General features: G+C 34.2%; 2 protein-coding genes across 2 annotated transcripts; both read right to left on the bottom strand.

Moving 5' to 3' along the window:
• Positions 1-360: 360 nt before the first annotated feature.
• On the bottom strand, positions 361-1365 carry LOC114631070 (olfactory receptor 9G4-like). The gene has a single exon (XM_028779373.1). The coding sequence runs from the start codon at positions 1330-1332 to the stop codon at positions 394-396; it is 939 nt and encodes a 312-aa protein (XP_028635206.1). The 5' UTR covers positions 1333-1365; the 3' UTR covers positions 361-393.
• A 7106-nt stretch (positions 1366-8471) lies between these two features.
• Positions 8472-9389, bottom strand: LOC114631066 (olfactory receptor 1013-like). Its single transcript, XM_028779369.1, has one exon. The coding sequence runs from the start codon at positions 9387-9389 to the stop codon at positions 8472-8474; it is 918 nt and encodes a 305-aa protein (XP_028635202.1).
• Between the last annotated feature and the right edge of the window lie 357 nt (positions 9390-9746).

The following is a 9746-nucleotide window of genomic DNA, read 5'->3' as shown; positions in this document are numbered from 1 at the left end:
TAAAATCTTGAACAATATTTAGCAATCTAACTACGATATATCATTTCTATATTTAATACAGTTCTTGCTCAAAACTTCAAAATCAAACCACGTGATAGAAACTAATTCAACTTCTGTTAATTCATTGTTTTCCTATGATCATCCCTACTGAAAATGGGGAAGCATTATTTTCTAAAGCTAGTATTGCAATAATCAGGATGTTACATTGCAAAACCCATCATTATGGAATTGGAAAAGGTTACATAGCAAAGCTATATTAATCATAACTAAAGAGAATATAGTCAAGGCTTTCATGATTGTTAGTACATTGTTTCAACGCTAACTAAATAAAGAAATGCAGCAAACCTGTCTATAAGCCAGTTTTGAACAGCCCCATTGCATAAAATGCAACCTTCATATTTGCTGTTGTATACTCTGCATCAACTTTTTAAAGGCTTCTTTGACATCTTTGTTTCTCAGGCTATAGATGAAAGGATTAAGTAATGGATTGATGATGGTATAGAACATTGCAGCCACTTTGTCTCTTTCCAGGGAGTAGTTGGAACTAGGTCTTGAATACATGAAGAGCAAGGAGCCATAGAAGAGTGTTACGGAGACCAGGTGAGAGGCACAGGTGGAGAAAGCCTTGCGTCTTCCTGAGGCTGAGCGGATCCTCAAGATAGCCAGCAGGATGGTGAAATAGGAAATGAGGATGGCAAGAATGCTTGAGAGGACAGTGAAGCCCACTATACTGGAAAGGATCTTTACATAGACACGGGTGTCTGTGCAAGACATTTTTACCAATGGAAGCACATCACAAAAAAAGTGATCAATAATATTTTTACCACAGAACTTTAACCTGAAAGTGTTGGCAGTATGGGCTATGGCATTCAAAAACCCTCCTACATAGGAGCCAGCCACTAGTCCAGCACAGAGAGAAGTGGACATGACGCTTGAATAAAGCAATGGGCTACAAATTGCAGCATGTCTATCATATGCCATGGCTGCCAGCAGGTAGCACTCAGTGTAGGCTGCTACACAGGAAAAGAAAAACTGAGCCCCACAACCAGCCAAAGAAATACGCTTATCCTCTGAAACACAGTTGACCAAGATTTTAGGTATGTACACAGAATTGTACCAGAAGTCCAAAAAGGATAGACCTCCAATAAAAAAGTACATGGGTGTGTGCAGCCTGGAATCAATGCGTATTAAAATTATCAAGGTCATATTCCCTGACAAGGTCATCAAGTAGATGGTTAGAAATATACCAAATAAAATCAGCTGCCAGTGGGGGTCTGCTGAGAAGCCCACGAGGATAAATTCAGTCAGGATGGTGCGATTGTCCACTTCCATGTCCACAGAGAGGAAATCCGGGATTGGAGAATGCAGGGAATACACAATTTAGAGATAATCTCATAAGAGATTAAGAGAAATAAGCAATCAACAAATATTGGACCTGAATAACATGATGTGGTGAAAACATAGATTAGAAACATAACCTACTAAGTTATGTAAGCAATGTATCCATTAAATCAACAATGACTGGAGGTTTACAGACTTTTATTCCTTTAAATAATGCCATGATTATCAAAGAACTGTGGGTTTCTGGCTTTGAGTATGGAAGACTCCTGCAATTAGGCAATAGCCCAAATTTTAAACTAGAAATTTTCAGAGTTTCATTTCTGAACTGCATCATTCAGAGCCAGTCTCTTACCAAAAATACAAGATATAGAAAGCTCATAAACATTATGTAAGATTTTCTAATAGGTTGTCAGACTGAGTAAAGAATATATACAAGAAAATACTCAATAACTATGTATGATAGTGAGCATGTTTTAAAGGAAGAATTCAGTAAAATATGTTTATTTCTAATTAAAAACTTAAATACATGAATGAAACAAATTATAACTTTTAAATTTAATAAAAAGCAGATTACTGTTGGCTTTTCTAGAATATTATCTGCCTTGTGTATTGCTATAACCAAAGAAACTAGACAGTTTCCATTAAATTTAAAACATTCAATCATCTTTCCATAAGCTATGGAAAATATCTTATACCATTTTGATGATATTTTTATGACCAGCAGTATACTGTAGTTTTCCAAACTATAAGTACAAAGAGAAAAAGTATTTATTACTACGTTCTAGTTATGACACTAAATCCTGCCTCCCACTTTCATCCTTGCCACGAAGGGACATGATAAGCCTATTGGATCAATTGATAAAAGGGAATCACAGATTTAATAGGATGTCTGTAGTGATCACAATGATCTGGTGAGCCACCTAGTTCATAATGTACCTCAGAATTTCCTTGATTGAAAGTATGTCTCCAAGCTAATAGGCAAGGAAAAAATTAGTTTTCTCCAAGGGCACCTCATTAGAAATACAAACCACACTTAAGAGAGGTCCCATGACCAGCAATAAATAGCCAACATAAAACAAATGCAGGGCTTTTCTTGGAGACTGTTTTGTCTCATAATACTTTGTTTGGGCACTTTTAACTCTACTTGCCTTTTGCTTATCTATTATTTCTAATTTTGTGTTTTTATGGTATGTGTCTGTCTGTCTGCATATGTGTTTCTTGCAGTTTTACCCTTTTTTTGTTTTTCTTTTGGCCTGTTTGCTTTGCTTAGTTCTGATTTTCTTTAATTTGCTGAAATTATCTACTTGGGCTTGTATTTTAATTTTTAAATTATTCTCTCATCTTTTCAGCCTATTTACCTTCTAAAGAAAGAGATAAATAAAGTGTGGAGTCAGATGGTCATGGAGTAGATCTAGGAAGTGATGGGGGGAAAACTTTTCAGAATATATAATATGAAAATAAAATTATTTTCACAAAGCAAAATATGCTTCCCAAATATTAAGTCATTATGAATAGTAGAAGTGAATTACTGTGTCTTCCCATCTCTAATTCACTCAAACTTTAGCTAAAATCAACTTCTTTAATTACTAAAAATGCTTAAAACTATTCATTTTAAAACTACTTTGTTTTTCACTTTCCCTCAGGTGATATGGGAATATAAACACGATTAGGGCCATTTTTGACATCACAGTGCTCAACTTGAGGAAGAGTCTAATCTTTAATGTGATGGCATTGAGAGAGTTAAAATCCATGGACTTTGTGTCTTCAAACACCAAAAATTTCTAAGAAAAGTTTAAAGAGACATTAAATATAATGTTTCATAAAATTGTTTGAAAACCATCAAAAAGTTTAAATACATAAATGGAGCAATTTACTATAGCATTTGAAATGACTAAAAAAGAAAGCTCTAGTGGATTATTGTTTGCTCTTATGATTGCTAATAAAATGTAGTATATAGGATAGTTTCTAACAAACTTGCAGCACTTAATACAATGAGTAGATGGGCCATTAGTATTCTACCTTATAGCTATTTCTTCAACTGTTTACTCCTAATCAAGTCCACACAATTGATGGTAAAAATCTACAGGTGTTTAGACTCTTCAAGCATACTGAATTATCTCATAACTAAAAAGAAGGAATAAAAATGAAACTAAAAACTCACTTTCAAGGTCTATATCCCACCAGGAACTTTTAATCAATTGTCAACTAAAGCATGCTTTGAAAGCAATAGGAAAAAAAAGGTCAAAAGATATCAAATTAAAGTCTCCAATTCTACATGTCCTATCAATATCTGTCGTCCTCTACATACTACGGCTTATGAAGATGTTTCCCATATCAAATGAATTAAGAATAAATTTTATTAAGATATCTCTTACTCCATATCATCCCGCCCATGCTTTCTTGATAGAAGCCCCTCAAATTCAGTGGAAAAAATGTGACCTTCTGGCACTTTAAAATCAGTATCAAGAAATGAAAACATCATACCTTGGATGTCTGGGAAGCAAAGTGCAAAACAACAACTAAATTCACAAAATTACCACAGGTTCTGTCCTCTTAATTTCCCCTGAGTAAATAGGAATATCTATGGTATGGTCTCAGACAAAATTTAATGTTGTAGGTGAAGAATCTGTGTTTCATTAAATAGGAGCTGACTGAGAAGAAAGGTGTGCATGTGTGTATATAGAAGCAATCTATTCAGAATCAAAACAGACCCATGCTTATTCTAATTGCAGCCTAGGCCACGGAGTAACCGCCTTGCTTTGCTAAGCTTTACTATCTATGCTTACCTTTGGTTAGAAGAGCCAATTCTTAGATGTGACACCTTTTCTCTACTCTCTCATGTGTGGCCTATGTCCACTGAACTCAATATACACATTTCTTTAACAGCCCTTTGAGACTTTACCAACTTAGCAACAGAAGAATATATGCCTCTGTCTCCAAAGACTTAATTAGAGTCCATCTGAAATTTTAAGATCCTGGGTTAACTGGGATAAGATGAGTTCAAAAACATATTTTAAAAGCTGATACATGGTTATAAGTCTCAATATAATCATTAAGTACAGCTGAAAACAGACTTAAATTTTGTTAATTAAGCTTATCTTGTATTTATTATATAATCTACATTTTTCCTTTACCTATGCTCTTCTCAATATTCAGACTATAGTATATTGTCTTGTCCATCAAGAAACCCTGATCTATTGGTAAAAAATAGAGAGTATAGAAAAAGGAAAACGAAGGGAGAGATGGACAGCAAGGGTAGGGAGAAGAAAGTGAAGAGAAGAACCATGGTAAACCTGAAAAAAAGAGCACTAACTCCTCAGAAAATAGGCTGGAAGCTTCTGGTTTTCTGTTGCAGCACTAAGGGCAACCCTGAGAATTGGGATTGAGCAGAGAGAGTGTAAATTATATATCTCCATTGGTTGGCTGTCCTTAATGACTGGGGCCCCTATGAAAATGGGGGAAGAAAACCTCTAGGAGTCAGAGAGAATGGAGGACACTAGGAGAATATGATTCATTAAATTAACCAAGAAGGGCTCACATGGACTCAGACTGAAACATCAAACACCAGGCCTGCATGGCCCTTCACCAGGTCCATTGCATATGTTATAGCAATTAACTTGGTGTTTGTGGGAACCCTAACAGTGGGAACTAGTGTACATTTGCAGACTCTTTAAAACTCTTTTATTTGTATTGGTTTGCCTTGTCCAGTCTCCATATGAGGGCTTTTGCTTTGTCTTCAGGTATCTTGCTTTGTACTGTTAAAAGAATGGTGGGGCGGGGCAGGGAACAGAGAAAAAAGGCAAGGAGAGAGCTAAAGAGACTAGACATAATTAAGGCACAACATACAGGTACATAGAGGGGTCATACTGAAACACAGTAGCTTATGCTACCAATATTATTGAATAAGGATAATCTAAGCAGCAAGCAACCTGTTGACAACTTGAAATTAAATGTCTAACCAAGACAGGAACTGAGGGCAAACCTTGAAACAGGAACTGTAGCAGGGATCATGAAGGAGTGCTGTTTACTGACTTGTCCCATTTGACTTTCTCAACATGTTTTATTATCCACCCTGGGACCATCTGCCCACATTGGAGTCAAAGGCTAATCAAGTGAGAGCATTTCTTATAGCCCTCTCCTCTACCTTAATGACTAAGCTTGTCTAGAGTTGACATAAAACCAAATGTAACATCTAACATCCAAAACTATAAGAAGATGAATTTTTGTTATTTGAGCCAGCCAGTTTGCTAATATTCAAAAAACAATTACTTTTGGTGACCAACAGAAGGATTTTATTTTGGTGAGACCTCAATCTCATAGATAAAAGAATATTAAATTAGGAAATAGATTTATCAAAATGTAATGTTCTATAACTTTTAAATTAATTCATATATAATGCTGAAAAATGAAAGATGAATTCATAAAGAACTATTTTATAAACAATTATTTTATCTAATAAAAATTTTCATCAAGAGTCTTTTGGATATAGAGACTTTTGAATTCTGTCTATGATGTCACTCTTTTATTTCTTTTATTTATGTATATTTCCTTTTTTCTTCTCTTTTAGATTACTATTCTATACCTACCCTTGATTCATTACTTAAATTTTACAGCAACTCTGAGTAAAACTATCTATTAAGATGCATCTATTGTCAACAAAAGTTACAACCAGTCAAGGAATAAAAACCAGAAAAGAAAAATAAATTGGCTTCTGTGGCACTTTTGTAAGATATGTTCACTTTGTGCTGTTTCCAGCTTAGCTGACTTCCAGGGACCACAACTGCCCATACATAGTAAATAACATGAAAGGGATTTATTACTTACAAATAGTGAGAAAAGAGCAACAGAGTCCTAGAATTCCTTGCAAATCCATCCTCAAAGGCTTAGGATACGGATGCCAGCTACATCAAGCTTTTCTCATATATACTCTTGTAAAGGAGGTAAGAGACTTTAAAAAGTAGCCTGATTCTATATCTAAATCCAAGAAAGTTCTAGAAAGAAACATAAAGAGCTGGGATAACACTTCCTTCTTCACAGTGCTGCAGGCCCTGTACATTTTAAAATTTTTCTTGAGAATTACAATTAAGGAAGTTGGGGTGATTAACTGTAACAGGGCAAAGCCATCATGAAAATGGAATTAAAGTCACATTATATATATTTTATTAATGCCCCCTCTCATTAAGTAGGCCAAAATTCTTTAGAGTTAAATGGCCCAGGTGCATGTTCATGATTCCTTGCTTATATATTATTCGGAGTCACTTAACCCAGTACTAATGATGATTCTGTAAATATTCTAAATTTAAATATTATATATGTAGGCCATATTGAAAATGTGACATATGTGTGTTTTTCTCTTTACTTTCTCATAGTTCCAGTTACAACATTGTACATGTATAGAAAAAAATCGCCAAAAGGGAAGAAAATGTCTGACCAGATGCTACTCAAATAATTTAAAGCACATTTGCATTGTGTATATTACAGAATAGAATACAGAATACACAAATTTTAAACTCAAATGAATTATCCTTCATACTTGTTAAAATAGCTAAAATTTAAAAGACAAAGAAAAAGGTTGGGGTTTTAAGTAAAGTCCCATGAACTAGTGATGTCAAAATAAATTAAAATCATTACAGCAAATAGTGAGAAGGTTACTCAAAATGTTACAATGAAACGACTATACAATCAACAATCTCACTTTGAGTTATATGTTCAGTGTAAATAAAATGCAATTATTGAAAGATACCTGGAATTTTAGGTTTATTGCATAATCATAAAAGACCAGGTATAGAGAAACTCTGTGTCTACTGAGCATTTTATATAAGGTATAGCACACACACACACTTTAACTTTAAAAAAGTGGTAAATTTTTTCATTTCCAACAATAGAGATAGCACTGGGGATAAATACCACATGAATTTGTCTGTGCAAAAAGGCACATACTGCATGAACTCAGCTATGTATGAGATCAAATTCATAAATCAAAGACTAAATTATATTTATAATTTCTAGAACTTGGCAGAGCTGGAGAAGGTAAAATATAAACTAAGTTTTATAATGTGAAATTTTTAAAATATATTTAGCAAAAACATTCTAAATAAATGGAAGCTTAAATTGTTTAAAAGGGCTGGATGGATTACACATTGTCTCACAAAAAAAGATAAATAGAATCTAATGTGATGATTTTACTAACCAACTCCATGTTAATATATTCACAATGTATATAAAATATTGTGTTGCTTACTTTAAGCATATGCAATTATAAACATAAAATATATTTCAGTACATTTTAGTAAAGCACATACATTTTTCAAATTCCCATGATTCATTTATTTAACAACATAGTAAAAGAGGATAATGCTAATTCAAAAATAATTAATATAATAAACATACTATAACAACCATTTTTTATATATTTTATTTTTATCTGGGAGTACAGGGTAAAAACAGCTACAAAGCCATAAACAGTTTTTTAAAGAAAATATTTTACTCGTAATTTTATTTTATTTTTTTGCAATCTATGATTTCCCTCAATGCGTATTCAATATGTTTGATTTGTTTAATCTAAAGAATATGGGGTTCCAAATTAGAACTTCCACAGTATGGAAGTCAGATATTACTTTAGCCATGTTCTGCTACAAAGCTTTTGAAAAGTAGAGATGAATGAAGAGAACTGAACCATAGCACACTATGACAGTAAAAAGATGAGGTCTACATGTGGAGAAGCATTAGGTTGATCTATATTAGATTAGATTAGAAACTTAAAGATCCTATTCTACAAGAATCAGTCTACACAATTTTAGTTCAAGGAAAACAGAATCAGTAATTTTGTTATAATAGAAAAGTCTTTGGGAGAATAAGTCTTTTGTTTATTTGATTTCAGCCAGGAGTAACATAGAAATTAATTTTGTTTTCAAATATTGCCTTGTGAAGTATTAATTTTTAATATTGGATAATATGAACTGTCATTGTCAAGCACAGATAATGTGAACTGTCATTGTCAAACATGGTCATAAGATAACTAATACCATAAGAATTCATAAGCCTGACAGGTAATGGGGGAAGCATAACTATGTATATACAATCTCTGAAACAAACATATCTTTGCTTTTTTTTATACACTATGATTGTGATTATTTAAACAATTTATTCAGAGCTTCTTTCACATCCTTATTCCTCAGGCTGTAGATCAGGGGATTCAACATGGGGAAAACCACTGTGTAAAAGGTTGAAACAATTTTGTCTCTATCTAAAGAGTAGCTGGACCGGGGCCGAGCATAGATGTAGAGAATGGAGCCATAGTACAAGGTCACAGAGATCAGGTGGGAGGAGCAGGTGGAGAAAGCCTTGAGGCGGCCCTGAGTGGAGCGGATCCTCAAGATAGTGGCAATGATGAAGAGATAGGTGGCCAGAATGAACACAATAGGAATGATGACATTGGAAGTCAAGAGGAAGAATAACACAGACTGAAAGCTGTCCTTCTTGCCACAGGCAAGCTTAACCAGAGGTGGGATATCACAGAAAAAGTCATCAATTACATTGTCACTGCAGAAAGTCAAGGCAAATGTGTCTTTGGTGACGATGAAAGAGTTCATTAAACCACCCAGATATGAGGCTCCCACTAAAAATGCACATAGCTTTAAGGGCATGGCTTGGGAATAAAGCAGTGGCTTTGAGATAGCCATATAGCGATCATAAGCCATGGCAGCCAACAGATAACACTCAGTATACCCAAGTCCAGCAGAGAAGAAGAATTGAGCCACACAGCCAGCAAAGGAGATGCTTTTATCTTCAGAGATGCAGGTCACTAAGATCTTTGGTGTATAGACTGTGGACAATCCAAGATCCAGAAAAGACAGATTTCCAATGAAGAAATACATGGGTGTGTGGAGCCTGGAGTCATTGCAGAGCAACACAATGAGGGTGCTGTTTCCTAACACAGTTAATGCATATACAGTGAGGAAAATAACAAACAGAACCAGCTGCATGACAGGGTCAGTTGTGAATCCCACCAGGATAAACTCAGTCACTGTATCATTATATTGTTCCATTCCACTAGGAAATCTCACCTAGGACTAGATAAAGTTAGAATTTAGCTTGATCCATTATGGTAAATAAATGGGAATTACACTCAATAAATAAAATTTCAAAAATAATAAATATTCCAAATAGTATTCAGATGGAAAAGGAGGTGAGATCTCAGAGGAGATGAGAGAGTGTCAACAGTAATCAGCATACATTTTATGAAAATATAACTATTTTCAACAAAAGTAGAAAAATATCATGAAGTCAATCATAATTTATTATCACTCAATTAAATGACAAATATTTTGATTAAAGAGACTTGGTTTATTTCCTGATTATAAATTTACTATCAAAATACTGGGAATAGCTCATTTGCTAAAGTG

This window comes from Grammomys surdaster, unplaced genomic scaffold, assembly GCF_004785775.1.
Source record: "Grammomys surdaster isolate TR1022 unplaced genomic scaffold, NIH_TR_1.0 350, whole genome shotgun sequence".
Classification (NCBI taxonomy): Eukaryota; Metazoa; Chordata; class Mammalia; order Rodentia; family Muridae; genus Grammomys; species Grammomys surdaster.
This window is presented reverse-complemented; position numbering and strand designations above follow the sequence as displayed.

What these genes read in the sequence shown, in the direction of transcription:
- LOC114631070 (XM_028779373.1), bottom strand. Translation starts at nt 1,332, where the DNA reads ATGGAAGTGGACAATCGCACCATCCTGACTGAATTTATCCTCGTGGGC.
- LOC114631066 (XM_028779369.1), bottom strand. Translation starts at nt 9,389, where the DNA reads ATGGAACAATATAATGATACAGTGACTGAGTTTATCCTGGTGGGATTC.